At 32.1% G+C, this 26515-nt stretch overlaps 1 protein-coding gene across 3 annotated transcripts in view; it reads left to right on the top strand.

Annotated features, from left to right (window-relative positions):
- LOC126883081 (calpain-9-like) overlaps positions 1-26515 on the top strand; it is a 425026-nt gene that overhangs the window by 144925 nt on the left and 253586 nt on the right. For all 3 annotated transcript variants that reach the window (XM_050648317.1, XM_050648311.1, XM_050648316.1), the window contains one exon: positions 7738-7937. In XM_050648317.1, coding sequence (XP_050504274.1) covers positions 7738-7937 — 200 coding nt within the window. The remainder of the gene's footprint in view (positions 1-7737; positions 7938-26515) is intronic.

The raw sequence follows: 26515 nt of genomic DNA, 5'->3' as shown, positions 1-26515 counted from the left end.
TGCATCATTTTTTTTGATACAACAATTGCTACTCCATATCTGTGGTGTGGGTCATTATTTCCTGAAAAATATATCATTCCGTTGTTTGTCGCGAAGCTGCCTGAACTCGACCACCTTGTATCGCTGATACCTAAAATATCGATATTTAACCTTTGCATCTCTTGTATAATATTGTTCATTTTTCCAGGTTCATACATACTTCTGACGTTCCACGTACCAATATTTATTGCATCTTTAAAACAGGGATTTCGCCGGGTTACGACCTGAGAGGCCCTGTTGTCATGAGAATTACCTCTCCTGCCGGATCTTGTTTTCCGATGTCCATGATCAGTACCAGAATTTATTGTACGTTGTACAGCCATGATGATTGTACTAGAGATATCCAATTGGATCTTTAATACAGTGGTTTCTCCTTGCCTTCTGTATCCTTATGCCGTTGATCATTTACTTGATTCATTCGCCTTTGGTGCCAATTTCTTAGCGCCAGGACAAAAGAGTGCCCTTCCACTTACCAACTCATCCGCCCGAAGCCGTTGGTCAGTAAGTGTGGGATTGCTTATACCGGCAATCGCTCGGTGGAGTTTTCGCCATATCTGACTACCCTCACTTAGTTTAGCCTGCAGACCAATGCAGTTGCCCGGGGTGTGGCACGTGGAGCCATAAGTGAGAGTTAGTTGTCTTATGAGGACCAGTTATCAAGAACCATCTCCCGTCTATGACGCTCGATGTGGTCGTTCCGATAAAAGGTGCTACCTCTATAACACAACTTTACACCCCTCAGAATCATAACAGGCTTTTAGTCAAAGGACAGTTGCATACAATGGGACTGTTACTTGGAAATTTGAGCTACAGACTCTGTAGCAGAGAACCTGAAACAATCGACCATATCTTGCATGACTACGAGGCATTAGAATTTAATCGGCGACAGCTTTTTGGAGACTCCAAGTCACTCCAAAAACCTAATGGTGCCCATCCACTAAACCTGTAGAAGCTGGTACAGGTTCCAGAATTCTAGAAGGGGTACCATAAAGAAATGTAAGATGTATAATAAGCCAACTGACTGCAGTAGGACCGGTTTTCAAACGGCTTCCAGTAAAAAAAATAATTTTGTAATATTTATCTGAATTATTGTCAATATGAATGAGATAGGAAAATTATATTATAAGGAGAGTTTTTTTTGTAGGTACTGCCAAAACATCAAACATTTAGCACTCCATAGGAGCGTTAAAAAATGTTACTTTAAAGCACTAGTGCTTTAAAATTTTTAAGGCACTGCAGTTAAAAATGAATTGTCAAATTGTGAAACGTCAAAATATTTGTATTTCATTTATTAACAATAAGATTAATAGTACAATTTGCGCAATTTGAAAAAGGTTGTTTAAAAGGTTTTTTAAAATATAATTTAAACTGTATTATTGCATTTTTAACACGTTTTTAGAAAAAAACTATTAAAATTTGTTAGAATATACAACAATAAAAGTAAGATGTTATTCTATAGTTATGATTTACGTATTGACAGTATAGGTAGTTTTGATGTAATGTCAAGAAAAATAATTATAAAAATGGAATGTCAGTCAAGTTCAAGTAAAAGTTTTTGTAGATATTGTCCTGTAATTGAGAATGAATAAATTATAATTGTTGATATATCAGACGTTTGTAGAAAAAATATTGTATGATATACGTGTTAAAAAGTACATTATTTAAGGCACTCATGTGAATTGCACACAAACTTTCACATGGGTGCCTTAAAATTGTACTTTTAATATTTATATCATAAATAACTATTAAACTGAAATTGTGGTTAGTTAGGCAGGCCGCACATCAAAGAAACATGAAACGTAAATCACGTTTCATGGAAATAAAACACTGCTAAACAAATATACGTCCGGCCATTTATGAAACTCTCCGAAAATAAAAATGTTTTATGAGCATGAATCACACTCGTTTTATTGGTAGGCGGACTTCAAGATTTGTTTACCTGTGTTTTATTTTCATGAAACGTGTTTTACGTTTCATGTTTCATGTGTCACGTTTAATGTTTTTTCGGTGTGCGGCTTGCCTTTTAGGATAAATATAGTGAATATTATTATAATGTGAAAAAAATAGTTTCAGAACAATAGTATGCAATAATTATTTGTTTACAGCATGGTTGTATACCACTAAGTTTGCTGGTTTCAGATTGACGCGTCAGTATCTGCACAATTTGTTATTTATTAATCTTTTATGAATAAATTATTTTTTAACGACCGAAAGTTTTACTCTTAATATTAATAATATTAAAAATAAAACTTTATCAGAAATAATCATCTGGTTACACCATACGTGGCTTCTAAAATTTGCAAGTCAACGAATCGCCGGAGCTAAAAACTAGTTTCAACTCTTGTTAGAGTCTCTTTAGAGAGCTCATAAGTGTTAGTGGTTTAGAGATAATCAAATATGCGCTCTGACAAAAGTTGAAACTAGCTAGAGTGTTTTTGGCGCTCTCTGAACTAACTAAAATAAGACGGCTCTTGTTTTGATTCACAACGAAATGAATATTTATTATTTTTATTAGTTCTACTCCTATTCTGAATATTGGAAACCAATTAGACAGGACGAAAACAACGGGTTCGTTAGAAAAAACATTTCCATGAGATTTTTTTGCATAATTACATTCGTGAGACATCCCAAAATAAGGTTCAAGAAGTCGCCCACAAGAAAAGTGGTCCAATTTTTTTTTACAATTTTTTTTTAATCAAATTGCAAAAATCAATATTTTTGGCACGTACAAATTGTTTTTAGGTTCTTTGGACCATTCTGGACAAAAAAGGTCTCTTGTAATTCTTCTCTAAATTTGATCGTTTTCGAGTTATAAACAATTTAAAATGGAAAAAAACGAAAAATGGCAATTTTCAAGGCTTAATAAATTGGTTAAAAGTTATTGTTATGAAAGTCAGAAAGTGACCAAATCAAAGTTTAAAGCCCCCCTATAAGATCCTAAAAAAAGTGTGTCATTATTTTTTTACTAAGCTGTTATTTTTAAGTACTAATAATGAGCGCCTGCACTTATTAGGCGGCCGTCTATGGTGAGTGCGAGAGAGATGCCATTCCGGCAGTTCAATGGGGAATCTTACTCGCACTCACATTTACAGCCGCGTCAATACGATCTTAGGGTTTATTGTTAATAATTAAAAATAACAGCTTAGTAACATATTTCTTCATATACAAATACTTGGGAACTTTAATAAACGAAACTGGAGACCAAAACAATGAAATAAAAAGACGTATCGAAATTGCCAGGGCCACCTTCATAAAGATGAGAAAATTCTTCTGCAACAGAGATATAAGCATCCCTCTACGATTAAGAATGCTAAGAGGCTACGTATTTAACACGCTATTATACGGTGTAGAGGCCTGGACTCTCAAACAGAACAACATAAAAAATATTGAAAGTTTCTTGCTGTGGTGCTACCGTTGAATGCTGAAGATAAGTTGGGTTGAAAGAATCACAAATCTTGAAGTAATACGAAGGATAGGAAGAGACCCAGAAATTTTGTTAACGATAAAATGAAGAAAACTCGAGTATTTGGGTCATCTGATGAGAGGTCATAAATACGCATTACTTCGGAATATAATGCAAGGAAAATAGAAGGAAAACGGAACCCAGGCCGTAGAGGAATGTCATGGTTACGGAATTTGAGAGAGTGGTTTGGCTGCACCACTAATGAACTTTTTAGGTCAGCTGTAAACAAAGTCAGGGTAGCCTTGATGATTTCCAATCTCCGATAGGAGTGGCACAAAAATAAGAAGAACATATTTCTTCAGGATCATGTAGGGGGGCTTTAAACTTTGATTTAGTCACTTTCTGACTTTCATAATAATAATTTTTAACCGAGTTATGAAGTCTTAAAAATGGCCATTTGTGCGTTTTCAAATTTTAAATTGCTTATAACTCGAAAACCATCAACTTTAGAGAAAAATTACAAGAGACCTTTTTTGTACAGAATGGTCTAAAGAACCTAAAAAGTTTGTCCGGATCAAAAATAATAATTTTTGCAATTTGATTAAAAAAAATTGTTAAAAAAAATTGGGACCACTTTTCGCGTGGGATTCTTGAACCTTATTCTGAGGTGTATTACAAATGAGATTATGCAAAAAAATCTCATGGGAATATTTTTTCCAACGAACCCGCCGTTTTCGCCTTGTCTAAATCTTTGTTGAAATTTTACCGTGCTGTACAGGCGGGTAGTGAGATGCAACCTGATAGATCTCCCTCGGCCTTCTTAGCTCCGGTGATTCGTTGGCTTACAAATTTTAGAAGCCGCGAGTGGTGTAACCGGAAGATTAGTTCTGATAAAGTTTTATTGTTAATATTAAAAGTAAAACTTTCGTTCGTATTTAGCAGATGCGGCCACGGCATCCATTTCATCATAATCTTTCGTTTGTGGATCGAGGCTGACGGCCAGAATTTTAGTGGTTCAGAGAGAATCAAATATGCGCTCTCTGAAGAAACTCTAACAAGGGTTGAAACTAGTTAGAGTACTTTTGGCGCTCTCTGAACAAATAAAAATAAGACGGCTCCAGTGGCGGCCGGTCAGGGTCGGCAGGGTTGGCAGTGCCGACCCACACATTTATATAGATAGATTTTTTTAATATTCGTATCTGTGAAGTAAAAAAAATCTGTCAGATAATACAGACTAAATTTTATTCATGGTTTTTAAAAGGATTTGATTAATCCGAGCGTTAAGTCATCCCTGCGCATAACAGACTTCTCAAAAATTGAATGATCCGAGCCATTTATCTGACTTTTCGGCTAGCCGTACCCAACGCATCGGTAGCTGACGATTTACACGTAAAACTCAACGAAATAACCAGTCGATGAGCAAGCGAACATACATTCTCTCCGTAGGCAGGTACGGCATATTTAAATCTGCCGGTCGGTAGTGCATGGCCAGATCGCATCGGCAGAAATTGTCAAAAATAATCACGCCGTTTTACGTCGTTTAATTGATATTGTAATTTTTTTAAGTTGTCAGGAATTATCATTTAGTGGACATGATAGATCGTAGCATTTGTTAAAAATCAAAGTAATTATAGAGAAAATAATAAAATTGTTTTAGAAATATTTACTTTCTGATTCGAAGTGTATTCGTAATACAGAATGAACTAATACATATAATCAAATAGTTACATTTTGAATAACGTTATTGAATCTGATATTTAGAAAACCATTTGCTTTTCGCTGGAAGTAGATGAAACTTCTGATTATCATGTCATTCACAATTATCAATTATTGTTGTTACGTAGTTACGTGGTAATATTTATGAGAGGTTTTTAGGTTTTAGAAACGTGAGTAAAAGCAATAAGGCAGAATATATTTTTGATGTTTTAAAGAAATTTTTTAAAATTTTTTGATATCAAAAATAAATTGGTAGGGCAAACTGGGGCAATCTTATGACGGCGTTGCTGTGATGTGTGGTGAATTGCATGGTCTCCAGGCAAAAGTTAAAACTACATATTGCATCACAAGCTTTATTTACTCACTATTATGCGTATACAGTAGAGCGTCGATTATCCGAACGTCGATCAACCGAACGACCGGTTATCTGAACTCCTGACTCCCGCGCTCCGCACTCGAGTACCCAGCAAGCGTTAGTAATTAACGCTTAAAATATCTTCTTTCTTCAATATTGTATCCAAAAATATGTTGTTGCAAAGACTGCACTTTTTTGTTTAATTGCTATTTGTCATTTTCAAGATATAAATAAATATGTAGGTACTTATGTATATAAATATGGTTTTTATTCACTTGTGGATAAATATGTATGACTATATCAATATATAGTTCGATTATCCGAACAAATCGGTTTTCCGAACACCCATGTCCCCCAATTAGTTCGGATAATCGACGCGCTACTGTATAATGAATTTAGTTGTGCATGATACGTGTAAAAAAAATAAAGAATATCGTCTTTTCTTGCCAGTTTAGCTCACCTAAACGGATTACTGCTTTAGAACAAATTTGTTTCGAAAAAAAGCGAACAGTTTGTCAGACGCGATGAAATTTTAAATCTCGGTTAGTTTTATCTAAGCAGATTATCTCTGATAGTTTTAGTATATGTAGCAGATTTTCGTGAACAGCTTTTGGAAGTTTTTGATTTTATTATCGAAGGCGAAATTGGCGATACCTCGATCCGTGAAGCAATCGGTTTGAGAACTTTCTTTTAAATTTAAATTCTTTTAAATATTTTTAAGACAGATTTTGTCCAAGATATTCATTATTGTTCAAAATCAGTCAAATGACACTATTTATTCAAAAAATAGAATACGAAAGCTGGTGCAAAATCTCAGAGATTTTCGTAATGATAGTAGTTTCCAATATATACGCAATGACATTTTGGATTCGCTTGATATTTCCGAACCATTCCAAAAAAAGACAACAACATGATACATATCTCGAAAAACGAATAGGTATATCTTGAAATTTTGGATACCCACTAATATATGCAAATAGATAAGTACTCGTTTTCCGAATTTTGAAGATTTGCAAATTTTTGACTTCTTTGACGATTCAAAATTTAAAAGTTATCTTCGCCAAAGAATTTCCAAATTTATTATAACAAGTTAGGTACTTAAAAATTATGCCAATCCAAATATTTTCAGACAGTGGGATAAGTTACAAAATATGTATGTATAATTCTATGTAGTAAGTACTGCAATTCATTATAACAAACTGTTCATCAATTATCTTATCACCACTACCACCAATTTCTGCCTCAAATAAACGGGATTTATCTTGTCTCAAAAAAATCAACACGTATGGTCGAAACACCATGAAACAAGAGAGAATGTCAAGTACATCAAATAAAAAAAAACAAAAAACAACAAAATCTCCTATGATGATTTAAGCCTTTTAAATGAAAGAAGTGAAATAAGTATATTAAAGTGTGTAAATGTATTTTAAATTTCCTTAGCTAAGCGCTTTCGACATAAAAGTCATCTTCAGAGCTAATGGTCAATATATAAAAAGTACCGGCTACTTAGGATTGTATTTGCTTGCATCGCATTAAGAAATTTGGAAGTTTGGTCATCTGTACAACTCCGGCTGATGAAAGTTATGTTTAAATTTTTAATTTTTCTTTAGTAAAACAATAAGAACAACCACTGAGACGATACATACATATAAAATGTTGTCATGGTACAGGTTTTACCCAACCATTTTTGAGTGATAAGAGCTGGCGACTTCTCTTATCACTCAAAAATGGTTGGGTAAAACCTGTACTATGATAAAATTTTATATGTATGTATCGTCTCAGTGGTTGTTCTTATTGTTTTACTAAAGAAAAATTAAAAATTTAAACATAACTTTCATCAGCCGGAGTTGTACAGATGACCAGACTTCCAAATTTCTTAATGCGATGCAATCAAATACAATCCTAAGTAGCCGGTACTTTTTATATATTGACCATTAGCTCTGAAGATGACTTTTATGTCGAAAGCGCTTAGCTAAGGAAATTTAAAATAAATTTACACACTTTAATATACTTCTTTCACTTCTTTCCTTTATTTCAAGTGTGTACAAAACCTATCAGTCTTTCAACCCCTTAAGCCTTTTAGTTTGATGCCATACCTATATGAGGAGACAAAAAAACCTTGCCGACCCTGTCTCCAAGGCCACGAGCCGCAACTGGACGGCTCTTATTTTGATTCGCAACGGAATGATTATTTATTATGATTTTTTTAACCTTTATTTTATAGGAAATCTGTCAGCGACCACGTTTTATCAATAATACCTCTGACGAACCTCACAGAAAGTGTTCCATTGAATCTGGAGAGGTTGGAGACCAAAGATTATTGGCTGCTGTATCTTCTTTAGCATTAACACCAAAGTTGCTGGAACGAGTAGTTCCACCTGATCAAGATTTTGATACGGCTAACTCATATTGTGGAATTTTTCGGTAAGTTCCTGCACACTGTTGTAAATTCTTAGCTAACTATTGACAAATGTTCGATGGAAAGGTCATTATCATTATCATGAGATTGCGTTACAATCTTTCTTTAGTTTTTTCCTGCCTCAAGCCTGTTGCAAATTTCCCTGTCGAATGGTTTTTCCATCACCTCACTCTAATATATTTTAAATCTTCCTCCACATCGTCAAAGATATCTGAGCTTAGGTCACTCCCCTTCCATCTCCTTTCGATCAATTTGTTTAGCATATTCATTTTAGTAGGGTCACTTCCAGCTGTTCACATCAGGTGATCCACCCATCTCAGAAGATTAATGTAATAGTTTTTTTGATATCTGCTAAAAAGTCTATAGAGTCCAAAATTATACACTCCTGGCCAAAGAAATCGGGACACCTTAAAAAGGGTCATATCTGATGTCTCGAATCTCCTAAACCTGTTGTCCGATTTTAGTAATTTTTTTAATAAGTTATAGCCTTATTCTCTAAGAATATGAATGTAGTAATAGTATTGCTGAAGAGGTAAATGTCACTGTATACCGGGTGTAACATTAATACTGTGTTTTTTCCTGAAAGTTCGTAAGACCCTATGGAATATTCTAGCATTTAAAAAATATTGAAATTAAAACTCAATTGCAGCCTTAGCCTTTCTTAACGTGCTGCTTTTTGACTCATTCGGTTATGTTGGATAATGAAAAAGTTAGGTACTTTGACAACTAACCATGTTCTTCATCAATACAGGGTGTTTCTAAATAAGTGCGACAAACTTTACGGGGTAATCTGCATGAAAAAATAATGACCGTTTGATTTATAAACATATGTCTGCAAATGCTTCGTTTCCGAGATACCGGATGTTGCATTTTTTCTTACATACTGAAGATTTATTTATTGCTCTGAAACCGGTTGGGATATGCAAATGAAATTTGGTGGGTTTTAAGAGGCAGTTATTGCGAATTTTTGACATACAGTTATGTATTTTATATTCACCATTGGCGTGGATACGGGTCATATTACCCGGTCATATTACCTGTATGCACGCCAATGGCGAATATAAAATTTTTAGTTGTATGTCAAAAAATTTGAAATAACTACCTCTTAAAACCTACCAAATTGCATTAGCATATCTCAACCGGTTTTAGAGAAATAAAGAAATCGTCAGTTTGTAAGAAAAAATTCAACATCCCCTATCTAGAGATTTAACATATCGCAAAGAAACGGGAAACATTGGGAAAAAAACTGTTTTTTCCGTTTTTTTTCCAACCATTGGAAAAATTGGAAAAAATGGGAAAATTTAAATATTTTTTCATAGAGACTTGAAACGTGAAAAGTATCAATTTTAAACTCGTTTAAATATATTTCGAAATAATGATACCTAAGATATAAGTACAAACATGTATATGGGGTCAAAAGTTATAATTATTATCTAATAATTCAAAGTATGAAAACCGAAACTTCAAACGTAGGAAGCATGTTATTTAACCAAAGCGCTCAGTAGAATATTTTCATCTGAGTCTGAATCTTCAGAAAAAGCATCTGATTCAGACTCGATCTCCGCCTCGTCATCCTGGACAGATAAAACAACATGATCTTTGACAGTCTCTTCTAAAAGTGGATCTGGTCTCGCATCATAAATGAATATCTGTTTTTCGTTTATAACCAAATTTAAATGAATAGCAACAACTTCTGAATTTTATTCTGTGATAATTATATTTATTTTGCTTGTATGTATACAAGTGTAAAGACCAGTTTCTTTCTGAAAAGGCGGAAGATAGAGATCCATTTAAAATTCGGAAGGCAATTGGCATAAGTGCCTGCGATGTACACAAACCTTGTCACCATATAAGGATGAGTACTATTCGCACTATCCCATAAAGAATTTCGATCAAAATAATCCAGTTTTTGTTCTAAATTGGGCCAGATTTGCCACCACCTTCCCTACATTGGGTTTAGTGAATGAGCCATTTCAGAAATATAAGCCTATAGCTTCCATTAGTTGGTCTTCATTCAATTGTTCTTCTTTAAAGCGAGCACCAAGAAGATTGGCTGCAAAATGAATCGGTTTAGAACAAAATTCGTAGCGTTCTACAACATATTTTAGCAAGCTTTCAGTAAGAGAACTAGTCTGGTCAACTTGTTGGGGAATATTTAATATAGTTGGTTCGCTAAATTTAGACACAACTGGCTAGTGATTTTAGTAGGTATTTTTTTTTGTTTTTGGTCAATTTTGCCAAAATTGGCAAAATTACTAACTGTTTAGTAATTATTAACTATTTAATGATTTTTTTGCCAATTTCACGAATTTGGCAAAATTATTTATTAAAATCACTAGCCAGTTGTGTCTGAGTTTAGCAAACCGACTATATTGTGTCTTTTATATACTTAGAGACAAAAGGCACTTCTAATAGATGTATCCGATATTACTAAATTTATCGATGTTGATACGTTATGCAGAATTTGTTTAGTAGGTATATGTAACAAATTTCAATTTTTCCGTATTTTTCCTTTTTTTTTGTTTTTTTTTCCGGAAAAAAACAGGTTTTTTTCCTGCACCCAATTTTTCCGGAAATTTTAAATCTCTACCCCTATCTCGGAAACGAAGCATTTGCAGACATATGTTTATAAAGCAAACTGTCATTATTTTTTCATGCAGAATTAAACCTTAAAGTTTGTCGCACTTATTTAGAAACACCCTGTATTGATGAAGAACATGGCTAGTTGCCGTACCTAACTTTTTCATTATACAACATAAGTGAATGAGTTTTCAGGAAAAAACACAGTATTATTGTTACACCCGGTATACAATGATATTTACCTGTTCAGCAACACTATTACTCCATCCATATTCTTAGAGACTAAGGCTATATAAAAAAAATATTCAAAAAATCACTAAAATCGGACAACAGGTTTAGGAGATTCGACACATCAAAAATGACCCATTTTTAAGGTGTCCCATTTTTTTTTTCGCCAGGAGTGTATTACCTATTCCATTTTTCTTGATGTGCCTATCCGTGACCAATATTGGCAATCATCTTGGCAAACTTCATCATCTCTACAGCAGCGCGAAAAAGCTGCTTAAAAGTTGTGTTGAACCAGGTTCTGAGGATTTTCAACCAGGATGTTCTTCTTCTCCTGGACCCCGCTTTCCATTTATTTTTCCTTGCAGGATGGCTTGTAAGGCCATATCTGGATTCATTTCGCATTATGTGTCCGAAGTATTGCAACTATTGATGGTGGTCAGTATTTCTTAGTTCTTCTTCATTCTTCCGCGGATCTTCTCATTTGTGATTCAGCCATTCCACGGAACTTTGAGTATGATATAGCCACATTTCGAATGCTTCCAATTTTCTGCACATATCTTCGTTCAAGGTCCACGCAGGGCCCCCGTAACCGGGCGTGCAACGCGTGCGTAACCCCAAAGGGGCGCCAAACCAAAGGTTTGGTAAATAAGAAATATTTATTTTAAATGATATAATCATTTTTTATATACAATTTTAATTATTTTATGAACAGCTAGAGAAATCGCAAAAATCAAATATTGTGCTATTACGGAAAAAATAATTATTCCCGTCCTGAAATGTTGAAATTACTCCGTCAGAAATATATTTTGTTGTTCCTTCCTAATTTTTTTCTTTGAAGTAGATTGAATTACGCTTGGCATACCATCCAATGGATTTTATGTTGTAAACTAAAAAGCCACACTCAAAATAGTCAAATAAACATCAGATCACACTCTTTGACGAGTAGAAATATAAATCATTAACACCCATAAAACGCAACTTAGCAGTTTACTCGTACAAAAAAAACTTGCTGGATCAAGCAGGTTACTCCTATAAAGTGCATCTTTTACTCGAATTTATGATAATTGCCCTTAAGTAAACAAACACTCTATGAATTATGATTATGTATTTGATAATACCTTTTCCCTTCTTGTATATTAAGGCCGGTTCTCATTAGTCAACCTCATTGATCAATATTCTTGATTCTATGCTATAGAAGAAAAATAGATTTATATGAACATCAATTCAGCGATATTGTTCTATCATATGGTATTTTAATAAAACTGAAAAGCCTTCCTACTTTTGATAGATCAATGGAAATGATTCTATCAAAGAGAACAATGCTTGACAGTGAGAACTAGCGTTCAGTTGCGTTGACTTGTATTTTGTGGAGTTAAATAGTAAGCATATGATAAGATGACGTTAAATTCTTTGTGAAAACCATGGACATATTATAATTTCGTGAACAATGTCAAATTTTAAATGGAGAGACAACCATATCTGCAAGTTTCTAGAACTATACCAGAGAGAGGAGTGAACTATATAAAAATATAATAAAGCGGGAAAAAAGCTATAAAGCTAATCGTTTTGGAATGGAAATAGAAATCCTGACTCTAAACGATATTAAAAATAAAATTAAAAGTATTCGGACAACCTACAAAGTTGAACTGAATAAAATATTAAAAGCAAATAAAAGTGGTACAGGAACAGATGATCTGTATAAACATAAACCATCATAAACCAAAACGTTTAAGAGGTGTTTCCGTATTTCCGTTGCAAAAGAGAGTCAGAGATGTTCTTGTTTTCCTATTTTTAAGTATGTTTTTTAAATATTTACACCCAATGCGAACGCCAGCATGCACAATTTTCTTCTTTACAGCCATTATTAAAGTTAGCACTTTGTAGACTGAATTCAATATCCTTGAAATAGTGTGAATTTGAATTCTATGTTCAGTTGCATAGAATCAACGCTATTGATCAATGAGGTTGACTAATGAGAACCCGCCTTTAGGCACAAACATTATTTACTGTTACTGGTGAACGGGTGGTTTCCTGCAGTGAAACGTTTAAAATTTTATTTTATATTGAAATTAATAATAATTACGACTATTATTGCAGTATGCGTTGGGTTTATTCTGCCCTGATTTTAAACTTTTGTTTTCGTGTAAAAAATATTGGAGAATCTTTTTTATTTGTTGTTATTTTAAGTGGTGTGGAAATTAAATTAATAATTGTGAAAATGGTAAATGTCATAATCGTTGCATAGAATAATAATAATTCGTTTTAAATATAATCGGGTTTCCTCTAATAAAATCCACAATTTACAATTTATTTTGAAAAAAAAAAGAAAATTAAGACATTATGCCTGCGTAACTTGAAACCATATGGGAAACTTTTTTTTATTAACTTTACGGAAAAATTTATTCTTCATAAAATGGTTTGCATAGTCTAAAAACTAAAATACAACCAAATATCAAATTGTATCAATCTTATACGACTACCTATCAAAAATATGAATTTCGATCAAGAGTACCTTATATTTCACAATATCGAAAAGTATTATTATGAAAAGTTGTTTGAAATTAATTAAAAACTATGTTTTAATATGCAATTACATCCTTTTAATTGAAAATTTTTTTCTCAAATTACAGATACCCAATGCTCTTACGAATTACGCCCATTAATTACGAATAATGTGATAACTGTTTTATTATTAATGATTAATTAATTAATAATAATAAAATAGTTATCACATTATTTTGTAATAAATGAAAATGGCTAAGTATTAATAATAAAAGACTTATCACATTATATCTAATAAACGAAAAGGGCGTTGTTGAAAAGTACAATTATTGTACGATAAAAAGTTCTTTATAAAAAGCTTTGCATGGCCTAAGATCTAAAATTCAACTATTAATCAAATTTGATCAATTTTATATGAGATAGGTGTAAAAAAATACGAGTTTCGATCAAGCGTAAAGTGCCTTTCCAGATCACAATATTTTAATTATAAGGATGTAATTGAAGTGAAAAGTAAACGTACTTTGCTCTTGACCGAAACTCATATTTTTTAACATACGTCGTATAAGATTCCTAAAATTTGATATTTGATGATTGTATTCTGAGTTCTAGATAATGCAGATCTTTTTTGTAAGTATAACTTTTTCTCGTAAAATTAATAATAAAACAGTTTCCCTGGTTCCTAGTTATGTAGACACCCTACTTATATAAAATGTGTTTGAAAACTTTGAAATGACAAAATATTATTGTTTATTTACTTAAATGTACATTTTTAATTTAATATAGGTACAGGTGCTTTATTAATGTAGCAAAAAAATTTAAGGGGAAAGGCGCAAAATGTCGCCTGTCAAAATTTTCAGTGTGTTAATGTATTCATTTTTTTCGAATCCTGTGGAAACTAATAAGTAGTTTTAAAAAATTTAAACTCAGAATGAAAGATAACGTTATTGCCGAGGGCCGACAGTTACTTAGAATATATAAAAAGTTTCTTTTGAATTAAATATTTGCAATTAACCCGGGAACAATCGCGCACTTTTCTGTCTCGTAATCGGTCGCGCGTTAGATTTTATCTAAGAAAACGAATTTAAATGCGAACTTACAACAAATTTTTAGTTTATAGTATTTTTATTTACTTGTTATGTTAGAAATATAATTTCTAACAATTATTAAAGATAATTAATTCTCACCAAAGCCATACATTCCAAAAAAAGAAGATGAAAAAAAAAGAAAAAATCCCAGTGGAAAGTTAGGTTGCAAAATTTTTCATCGAGTTATCACGAAAAAGAAAAAAATGTTAGATTTTTTCTAACGGCGCGACTGCTCCCAGGTTTAAAATCACACTAAATTTTCTCTTTTATTTCCACCCCTGTACGTATTAAAATAAACATTATATAAGCTTTCAGGAACTTTCCGCCTCAGTAATAACGTAATCTTTCATTCTGCGTTTAAATCTTTATATAGTAGATTTAAAGGGCGCTCAAATATGTCCCGCACGCGGGCGCCAGTCAGCCTCACGGAGGCCCTGGGTCCACGATTCAACACCATAAAAAGGGGACAGAGAAGACGTAGCTTGGCAGCATTCTTACTTTTATACCAAGAGAGAGGTGCAAGGTTGTGGCCGTTAAAGAAAGCTACCATCCTGTTCAAGGTGGATCTAGATTTTCCGGTGCGCGCTATTATCTCTTGGTTATTGCCGAGTTGCTTTAACTCTTTCTCCAGGGATTTGGTTGACCTTCTGTTAACTTTTTCTTGCTAATGATCATAAGCTTTGTCTTCTTTACCTTTATATTGAGTCCATATTTTTGATTGTAATACGTGATTTTGTTCATAAGGACTTGTCGGTTTTCTAGGTTGTCCGCAAATTAGGGGTCGCCAAATTCTTGAAAATTTCAAGATCTTGTCTTGATCTTGTCTTGATTTCAAGACAAGATCAAAACAAGAAGTAATTTTAGATTTCAAGACAAGACCAGAAATTTTATGTCAATACCAAGATTTCTTGTCAAGAAAACCAGAAATCTTGAAATATCTTGACTACCTAATAATAAAAACTAGATTTTATTTTAAATAACAAATTTAGTCCATTTTTAAATCGGAATTGATAAACCATGAATTAGGCAGATAACACTTGTTATGGAGTCAACGCCTAGCTGATTTCTTGGCTTTGTTATTGTTAAAGTTGTTCTTGAAAATAGCCTTTCAGCAGGTACATATTATTATTATGTTGCTGCAGTGCCGGATTAACCATTAGGCGGACTAGGCGGCCGCCTAGGGGCCGGGCACTTGATGGTGCCCGCATCTCACACAAATACATTAATTAATATTGGATTATTTAAGCTGTAATTAAAAAAAATTAAAATGTTAAAAAATTAAATAGGGCTAACTGAGACAAAAAAAGAGAATGGTTGATTTATGATTTCCAATCAAACTCAATTTTTTGCTTTGTCTTCTGTCAAATATCAGGAAAATACAACCGACTTCAAGACAAATTAAGCAGTTATCTTCAAAGGCATTTTTATATTCCATGTTCTAATCATTTCCTAATTTGGTAATCAATTTTTCAAGCAAATTTTGCTTAGAAGCTGGTAATTATTTTGGTATGGTACGTTTTTTTTTCAATTTCTACCCACCGATGGGCCTTATAGTCAATTCACTCACGGTAAAATATTGGAAAATCTCCGGATTTTAAAGAACCTTTGGATTTGAAACAAGAGCCATTTGACATGAAATTAGGTATAAGCATAGCTAACATGTCAAAGAAAAAAGTGATATTGTGCCAATGTGTGTTTTTGATCTACGGTTGAATCCACCTCTTCTCGGGGGTGAAAAAATATACACTCAAAATATGTACGGAAGTGGATAAACTGACTAATTCTAAGCAACTTTTGTTCAATAGTTTTTTCATCAAGTCAATACATTTCGAGTTATTTGCAAGTGAATTTCTCATTTTTCAACACAAAATAACACGCTTTTAGAGTCAATACATTTCGAGTTATTTCAAGTGAATTTCTCATTTTTCAACACAAAATAACACGCTTTAGACGGTTTTTCGCAAATAATTCAAAAAGTATTTTATCACAAAAATATCCTTAGCAAAAATATAGCTTTTCAAAAATTGAAAAAATGGTGTATGTGTGCAGTCTGTTGACCGAGTAATCAGTAGAAGCAGAGTTGTAGCTAATGAAAAGTAGGTTCTTATTCGTCAAATTCCAAATCGAATATTTCAACGTAAAATAATCAAAAAATGAAACACTTTTCATGGAAAACTCATCATAACTTGTTTAAATGTTAAAAAAACATTATACTTGTTTTTAAAAAAAAATCTAGCATAATTCTAGCATAAAAAGTAAGCAAGATACGCTCAGAATAAAGTTGATCCCATTTTTTGGGTAAAAAAAACTGGCGAAAATAACCCCCTAAGTAGCATTCCAAATGAAATTAATGCTTACCGCTTCACAAGCTACTTTACTTATGTATTGTGTATATGCTGTATGAGTTTTATCGGTATAAAGTGCTTATTTATAAAAGGGCTGTAGTAGAAAGGGATTGAACAAGTCACTAATAACGAGTGTATGCATTTTTTTATTTGGCTTAATGTCTCGACAACAACTAATGGCCATTGGCATAGTTCAATGGAATTTTCCAATCAGATACCTAGTGTAATGGGTAGTGTGTGTGTTGAGTAAATGTCTTGTTACTTAGCTAAGTCGTACTCCGGTGAGTACCGATCCCACAAGGATAGAAACTATTTTCATCTATTAATTTTTAATAAATGAAAAATTCTCAATCCACGATATGCAAATTTTGAACAATCATATCTTAATAAATTTTTATATTACAAAAAAGCAAAAATGGGAAATATTCAGAAAAGCAAAACCTACATTTTTTTACTCTTTGAGGTTTTTGGTACCACTAATAACTTTTAAGTTATTTTGAAAAAAAGACATTTTTTTCAAAATTTCAAAAAATTTATTTTACTTTAAATTACAATGTTTTGAAATATAAGCACAGTGAACCGGTGAAACTTACAGATCATATAAATACTATAGGCACTTAGAAGTTTTTTCAAGATTTTCATAAATTTTCAAGATTTTTTTGCCAAAAAAAAGGAATCAACATGATTTTAAGCTTTACTTGCTTAATTTTTATACTTGAAACTTGTATAAAAAAAAAAAATTTAATACTTTAAAAAAGTTGTGATGATTTTTCACCGAAAACTGCTTCATTTTTTAGTTATTTAAGTTGAAATATTTGCTTTGGAATTTGTCGAATTAGAATCTACTTTTCATTAGCTCCAGTTCTGCTTATACTGGGTCTACATACTTCATACATACACCATTTTTTTTTAAATTTTGTATACGGTATATTTTTTCTAAGAATATTTTTTCGATAAAATACTTAATTTTGGAGTTATTTGCGAAAAACCGTCTAAAAACGTGTTTTTTTGTTGAAAATGAACATATTCACTCGCAAATAACTCAAAAAGTATTGATTTAGTGAAAAACGCGATATAACAAAAGTTACTTAGAATTCAGCAGTTTATCTATTTCCGCACTTATTTTGAATGTATGTTTTTTCACCCCCAAAGGGGTGGCACTCATACCCAGGGCAAAATCACATCACAAAGACACAATATCCCTTTTTTTGAGAAGTTGTTGCGAAATGTAAAAAAAAGGAAAATGATCTTTTTTACATTGTCGTAATTTATTTTTGGAGTAACTACTTCCCAAAACAACATAAATATCTGTAACTTTGTTTTAAGTAAATGGTCGCTACAAAGCGGCCTACTTCTTATGGTCGCCTAGGGCCCCATGATGCCTTAAACCGTCACTGTGTTGCTGGCGTTCCGAGAAAATCCTTGGCCATTTTCGATAATGATGGGTAGATATTTTCCTGTCTTCTCCACCAATCAAGTATGTATATTCTCAGAATCTTTTGACCTAGGCTCATTTAAGTATTTTTCAATTTCATACTTCCACGATTGTAAGTTATCATAATTAGCTTTTTTTATAAATAGGTAAGTAATATCTAAATCATTCGTTATCTTCTTTTTTCAGACTAAGTACTGGCTCTGGTATTGGATTCTATAGATCAGTGATTCTCAATCTGTGGTACATGTACCACTGGTGGTACATTTCATTACTTGCGGTGGTACACAAAACACAAAAAAAATTAAAATAGTAGTACTTAGTAAGTCTTCATAATACACTATAAAAATACAGAGTGTAACAAAAAAACAGGTCATAAATTAAATCACATATTCTGGGACCAAAAATAGTTCGATTGAACCTAACTTACCTTAGTACAAATGGGCACATAAAAAAAGTTACAGCCCTTTGAAGTTACAAAATAAAAATCGATTTTTTCCAATATATCGAAAACTATTTGAGTTTTCTTATTGAAAGCGGACATGTGAAAATCTTAAAAAAATATATGAAATTTGTGCACCCCATAAAAAGTTTATGAGGGTTTTGTTCCTTTAAACCCTCCCCCCCCCCCAACTTTTGTGTGCGTTCCAATTAAATTATCATTGTGGCACCATTAGTTGATGAATATTTGTCAAATCCACCACATATTTTTTGTATAATGTTAAGTACGATTATTATATAGAGACCCGATAATAATATGAAAATTTATTTATAAATTTCAGATTGAGGTATATTTTTAACCATATTAAAAAAGAATCCACATCTCGATAAAAGGTACCTTATCGGAAAATACTAAGAGGCAAAAAGTTTTAAAAACACTGTGTTCAACTAATGGTACCGCAATAATAGTTTAATTGGAACGTACACAAACATTTGGGGGGTACAAAGGCACAAAACCTCCATAAAATTGTTATGTAAACACATTTAAAAAGAAGCCGCATCTCGATTAAAACTGGTTTATCGAAAAAATACTAAGAGGCAAAAAAGTTTCAAAAACATTGTATTTAACTAACGGTACCACAATAATAATTTAATTGGAACGTACATAAAAGTTTGGGGGGGGGGTTAAGGGAACAAAACCCCCATAAAATTTTTATGGGTGCACAAATTTCAGTATAATTTTCTGTCATAGTAATGCCACATGTCCATTTTCATTAAAAAATCTCCAATAGTTTTCGATATATCGGAAAAAATCAATTTTCATTTTGTAACTTCAGAGGGTTGTAACTTTTTTTGTGTGCATATTTGTACTAGGGTAAGTTAGGTTCAATCGAACTATTTTTGGTTCCAGAATATGTGATCTAATTTATGACCTGTATTTTTGTTACACCCTGTATATGTGGTACCAAAAATAATTAAAAGAACTGTAGGTGGTACATGACTTAAAAAGTTTGAGAACTGCTGCTATAGATTATAGATAATTCTGGGATTTATTAAAGTAGTTCTTTAAATATTTGTTCAAATTTTTGTACTGGCTCTGATTATAGCAGCTTTTCCCAAGATGAAGAGGAAAATACCTCTACTTTATGGCGAGGATTCAAAATAACAACAATAAAGTAAATTAATTGCTCATTGGTAGCGTTTCTATCAATTTTATTATTAAGTTCATGAGCCGATATTTCCAGTTTGTCCAAAAGTAACTTTACTCGAATTACCACCAATGGGAGTGCGCAATATTTTTCCGCTTCGAGAATTGAAGAAAGTGTTTTAAACCTTCTCAGATACTGACAAAATTTACTGATAAGAACTATTCTTTATCTAACATTTTACAATTATTTAGATTTTGGTTGTCATCACAAAATATAGTTTTAAGCATTTTTTCCACTTAAGCCCCATGTTAGCATGTCGAAAGTTGAATGCCATATTGTAGGCACATCTTAATTCTGGCATAGTCATCTTACAATTTATGGCCTCGCAAGCACTGTTAAGTTTAAGTTGCATTTGCCCTGAGTTTTTACTTTTTCTTACAAGGTATTTAATTTTACTTACAGGAGAGTTAAAATTTAAAGTAGTAGAATTTATAGCATTTTCTACTTCAATCTCATCCTCCAAATAATCAAAATCCTTTTCGATTCTAAACTGTTTCGATTTGGCTCAGCAATTTTTATGTAATTCTGAACAGCTAAGCTTAGAATACGTGCGAAACATACAAAATGCTTATTGTAAGCATGCAACTACACATCAATTTTGGGTTCGTCAGGAAACAAATGCAGATCAGGTTCCAGGGCCCCCGTAACCGGGCGTGCAACGCGTGCGGCGCACGCGGGCGTAACCCCAAAGGGGCGCCAAACCGAAGGTTTGGTAAATAAGAAATATTTATTTTAAATGAGATAATTATTTTTTTATATACAATTTTAATTATTTCATGAACAGCTAGAGAAATCTCAAAAATCAAATAATGTTATTACTGAAAAAATAATTATTCCCGTCATGAAATGTTGAACTTACTCCGTCAAAAATATATTACATTTTGTTGTTCCTTCCTAATTTTTTTCTTTGAAGTAGATTGAATTACGCTTGGCATACCATAAAATCGATTTTATGTTGTAAACTAAAACGACACCCAAAATAGTGAAATAAACATCAAATCACACTCCTTGACGAGTAGAAACATAAATTAACACCCATAAAACGTAACTTAGCAGTTTTACTCCAACAAAAACACAACTTGCTGGATCAAGCAGTTTTACTGGTATAAAGTGAATCTTTTACTCGAATTTATGATAATTACCCTTAAGTAAACAAATACTCTATGAATTATGATTATGTATTTGACTTAAGTATCTTTTCCCTTCTTGTCTATGCGTTTATTAGGCACAAACATTATTTACTGTTACTGGTAAACGGGTGGTTTCCTGCAGTGAAAGGTTTAAAAGTGGTGTGGAAATTAAATTAATTGTGAAAATGGTCAGTATCATAATCATTGCATAGAATAATAATAATTCATTTTAAATAGTTATAATCGGGTTTCCTCTAATAAAATCCACAATTTACAATTTATTTTGAAAAAAAAAGAAAATAATTAAGACATTGTGTCTGCGTAACTTGGAACCAAATGGGAGACTTTTTTATTATTAATTTTACGGTAAAAATTTATTCCTCATAAAATGCTTTGCATAGTCTAAAAACTAAAATGCAACCAAATATAAAATTGTGTCAATCTTATGAGTATCAAAAATATGAATTTCGATCAAGAGTACTTTCACAATATCGAAAATTATTATGAAAAGTTGTTCGGAATTAATTAAAAACTATGTTTTAATATGCAATTAAATCCTTTGAATTGAATTTTTTTTTCTCAAATTACAGATACCCAACGCCCTTTTCATTTATTACGAATAATGCATTATTGATTAATTAATTAATAATAATAAAAGATAATAAAATAAGAAAATCTACGGTTTCGTTTTAATTCGAAATTCATTTCAATAATAAAAGAGTTTTCACATTATTTGTAATGACTGAAAAGAGCTAATTATTAATAATAAAAGACCTATCACATTATTTCTAATAAATGAAAAGGGTATTGTTGAAAAGTACAATTAATGTAAGATAAAAAGTTCTTTCTAAAAAGCTTTGCATGGTCTAAAATCTAAGATGCAACCATCAAATCCTATCAATTTTTTTTCAGTTTTATGTGAGACATATGTAAAAAAATAGTTTCGATCAAAACTAAAGAGCCTTTCCAGATAACAATATATTTCAATTAGAATGTTGTAACGTACTTTACTCTTGACCGAAATTCATATTTTTGACATACCTCGTATAAGATTCATAAAATTTGATATTTGATGGTTGCATTCTGAGTTCTAGACAATGCAGAACTTTTTATGAAGAATAACTTTTTCTCGTAAAACTAATAATAAAACAGTCTCCCATATGGTTCCTAGCTATGTAGACACCCTGTATAAAATTTGTTTAGAAACTTTGAAATGACAAAATATAATTGTTATTTATTTAAATGTATATTTTTAATTTAATATGCAGGGTGCTTCATTAATGCTGCAAAAAATTTAAGGGGAAAGGCGCAAAATGTCGCCTGTCAAAATTTTCAATGTGTTTTAAATATATTAATTTTTTTCGAATCCTGAGAAAACTAATACTAATACTAATAAAAAAATTTAAACCCAGAATGAACGATAACGTTATTGCCGAGGGCCGAAAGTCCCTAAAAAGAAATAAAAAGTTTCATTTAAATTAAATGTTTGCAATTATTAAAAATCACACTAAATCTTCTCTTTTATTTTCACCCCTGTAGCTTATTAAAACAAACATTTTAGAAGTTTTCAGGGACTTTTGGCTTCAGTAATAATGTAGTCTTTCATTCTGGGTTTAAATTTTTCAAAAATATTTATTAGTTTTATACATATTATAGTAGATTTAAAGGGCGCTAAAATATGTCCCGCACGCGGGCGCCAATCAGCCTTGCGGGGGCCCTGTCAGGTTCACACCCCAGTGGCAGTGGAGGCCGTGTTAGCACGCAACGCAATAAAACGGTCGCCGTCGACTACGAATATCGGGTAATCAAGAAAACGTCAAGACAAGATTTCTTTAAATTTCTTGATTTTTTTTTTTCAAGACAAGACAAGAAGTTGTCAAGACAAAAATTCTTGCCTTGTCGACCCCTACCGCAAATACTATGGTGTCATTTGCATATCTGAAGTTGTTTAACCGTTACCCATTTAGTGAAATACCTTTTTTAGTTTCGTGCAAATATTCGATAAATCTTCTTTCAAAGTAAAAACTAAAGATTGTATAGGAGACAAAATACAACCTTGCCTCACTCCACACATGATCTTCATATAGTGTGTTCACCTTCAACTCTGAAATTTGAGATCTGATTTCAGTAAAGGTTTCTAATTATTTTCAGATCTTAGTTGTTAATTCATGCTTCTTTTAGTATTTGCATCATCTTGGCGTGATAAACTCGATCAAGCGCTTTCTTGTACCTAATCAACCAGACATGTGTATACGTCGCCATTATACCCCAGGCTGTGGGTGAAAAAACGTGATATATTTCAGGAATTTTTGAAACCTATCAGGTGTTGTAAAGGACGATGCCAGGAATAACTTATACTAAAATGTAACCAAAAATTTTGTGCGGTTTTTTTTATTGCGATTTTCATTTTTTAAATTTGCAATTTTTAAAGATTTTTAATTTTGCAGCTTAGGATATTGATTTTAGAGAAAAACTTTTTAATAGAAAGTTGTAGTAAATTAAAAACCTACAATTTGAGCTATGGTAAGTTTAATTTCGTTTATTGCTTATTGCAAAACAGCCTGCGAAAGGTCCAATAAGGCCGTTTTTTACAATTGCAATATTTATTGTACAAATATTTTTTTTTATTTTTTAAAGCTTTAGAATGAAGATCTTTCAATTCCAAACATAAAAAAAAATTGTAAAGCCAGATTAACTAATTTGTTGCTTAGATATTATAAATTGTTTATCCCAAGAGGTCAAATGTCGAAAGCTATAACTTTTTGAAAAAATCGTGAGAGCTGGTGAAACACCCAATCTCCTTCTTCATATTCTAAGTTATATTTTCATATTCTGATGTAAATAAATGCTTAAAACATTTTTTTAAACCTCTAATTTTTGGGTTTAGAGCTGAAGCGGCCCTGTAATTCCTACGAGTTTTTAACTTAGAGATTATTGTTGCTGAAGACGAAACGGTGATTTATAAAAAAATAAAAAATTTCTACGACCAACTGAAGCTGAGATAATTTTTGGTATTGAAAATAAGGGGGCAAATTTCGTTATAAACATTTAGAGCTGAAGCGGCCCTCTACATCCTATGAGTTTCTAACTTACAGATTATTGTTGCTGAAGACCAAACGAAGATTTATAAAAAAATAAAAATTTTCTACAACCAACTGAAGCCGAGAAAATTGTTTTTTTTTTCTTAAATGGTAGTGCCTTTAGCTATAACAATTAAGAAATTATTTTATAGTCATTGACTAAAGAAAGACTTATATTATCTTAAAATAAAAATTATTATAAAATATAAGTACATTTAGTTATTAAAAATTATTTTTAAAATCGGTGCTTTTGCGAGCGGTCGAATTTTGCAATTCGCCCGGCTCGCTTCAAATCCGCGCGCTGGGAAAATTTTTACGTAAGTTGTATTAAATTTTGACAGAAAACAATTTAATAATAATTACCATTATAATATACAGTCTATTTACCACTGTATTTGTTTTTCTTGATACACTTTTACATGTGAAATCTCATTTCTGAAGAAATAATATTACAAAAATGATAGATATATATGAAATATATAACTTTATTTTTAATTTTTTCATTGTTATATAAATATAATAATAATGTTACTTCTTATTATACAATATAAAACTTTTTCTTTTTGTAGTGACTATCCGTTTTGGATGTTGGCGACCATCATGGCAATCTGTACTTGCACATTATATCGGTACTGCTGCTCTAAAAAGATTTGTAGTTGTTGTGTTGAACGACGTACGTAAATTTTCTAGCATAGTAATCCTTCGCCTTCCTGATTCTCAGTTTCCTTCTACTTTTTCCTGCAAGATTAGTTGCAGCAGTTCATATATTTCGCTGTTCCTCATGATGTGACCGAGGTATTCGATTCTGGCTGTTTTTATTATGGATAACGGCTCTTATTCTTTTTAAATTCTCAACAAAGCACCCTGATTAGTAACGTGGTCGATATACGAGATCTTCAGGATTCGACGATAAAGTCACATTTCAAAAGCCTCAATTTTCTTGTGGGAGGCGTCTGTGAGAGTCCACAACTCAACTCCATACAACAGTATATGAAATATATTATAACATCGTAATAACCTGATTTTTGTGGGTATTGATAAATCATAACATAATGAATAACTTAGCCAATTTTTTGAATGCAGATGTTGCTTTCTCTATCGTACCTTTCATTTTTCTATGCAATAGTCCCAATTTTCATTGACGTTAGTACCAAGGTGGTGTATGTTTTTGTTCTTTCTATTTATTGACCGTTCACACTGGTTCGTCCAAATTGCTGTTTCTTCTTAGAGATCATCATATATTTTGTTTTCTTAGTGTTTAGTGAAAGTCCGTATCTCTGACTGACTTTTGGGATTCTGTTCATTTACTCCTAGAGTGTTTTAGAACTGTCAGCGAATACCACCGTGTCGTCTGCGTATTTTATATGTTCTTGATACATTCTCCGTTAATTCGAATTCCGCCGGCATCAACGTCATCCACTGCTTTTTGAAAGATTTACTTAGCGTGTATGTGAAACAGCAGTGGTGATAGTATAGGTATATCCCTGAAGGACCCCTGTATTTTAAGAATTATCAGTAATCTGTATTGCAATCAAACAGCGTATATCCAAGCAGAGGCAGGAGAATCCGACGTCATCAAAATAAAAGCTGGGGTTTGCCAAATTGCCATGATGGTCGCCAACATCCAAAACGGATAGTCACTACAAGAAGGAAAAGTTTTATATTGTATAATAAGAAGTAACATTATTATTATATTTATATAACAATGAAAAAATTAAAAATATAGTTATATATTTCATATATATCTATCATTTTTGTAATATTATTTCTTCAGAAATGAGATTTCACATATAAAAGTTTATCAAGAAAAACAAATACAGTGGTAAATAGAATGTATATTATAATGGTAATATTTTTAAATTGTTTTCAGTCAAACTTTAATACAAGTTACGTAAAACTTTTCCGAGCGCGCGGATTTGAAGCGAGCCGGGGCCTCGGTTTTTGACCCTTCGCTTCGTTATCGAACGTATTCGCTTCGTATCTGGTTTAGTATACGTAGCGAATAGTTCGATAACGAAGCGAAGGATCAAAAATCGAGGCACGGGCGATTTGTAAAATTCGGCCGCTTGCAAAAGCACCGATTTTAAAAACAATTTTTAATAATTAAGTGTAATTATATTTTATAATAATTTTTATTTTAAGATAACATAAGTCTTTCTTTAGTCAATGTCTGTAAAATAATTTCTTAATTGTTATAAATAAAGGTACTACGATTTAAGAAAAAAGAACAGTTACCTCGGCTTCAGTTGGTTGTAGAAAATTTTTATTTTTTATAAATCTTCGTTTCGTCTTCAGCAACAATAATCTATAAGTTAGAAACTCATAGGATGTACAGGGCCGCTTCAGCTCTAAATGTTTATAACGAAATTTGCCCCCTTATTTTCAAACCCAAAAATTATCTCGGCTTCAGTTGGTCGTAGAAATTTTTTATTTTTTTATAAATCTTCGTTTCGTCTTCAGCTACAATAATCTGTAAGTTAAAAACTCATAGGATATACAGGGCCGCTTCAGCTCTAAATGTTTATAATGAAATTTGCCCCCTTATTTTCAAA

The sequence above is a fragment of the Diabrotica virgifera genome, chromosome 1, assembly GCF_917563875.1.
Source record: "Diabrotica virgifera virgifera chromosome 1, PGI_DIABVI_V3a".
Taxonomy (NCBI): domain Eukaryota; kingdom Metazoa; phylum Arthropoda; class Insecta; order Coleoptera; family Chrysomelidae; genus Diabrotica; species Diabrotica virgifera.
This window is presented reverse-complemented; position numbering and strand designations above follow the sequence as displayed.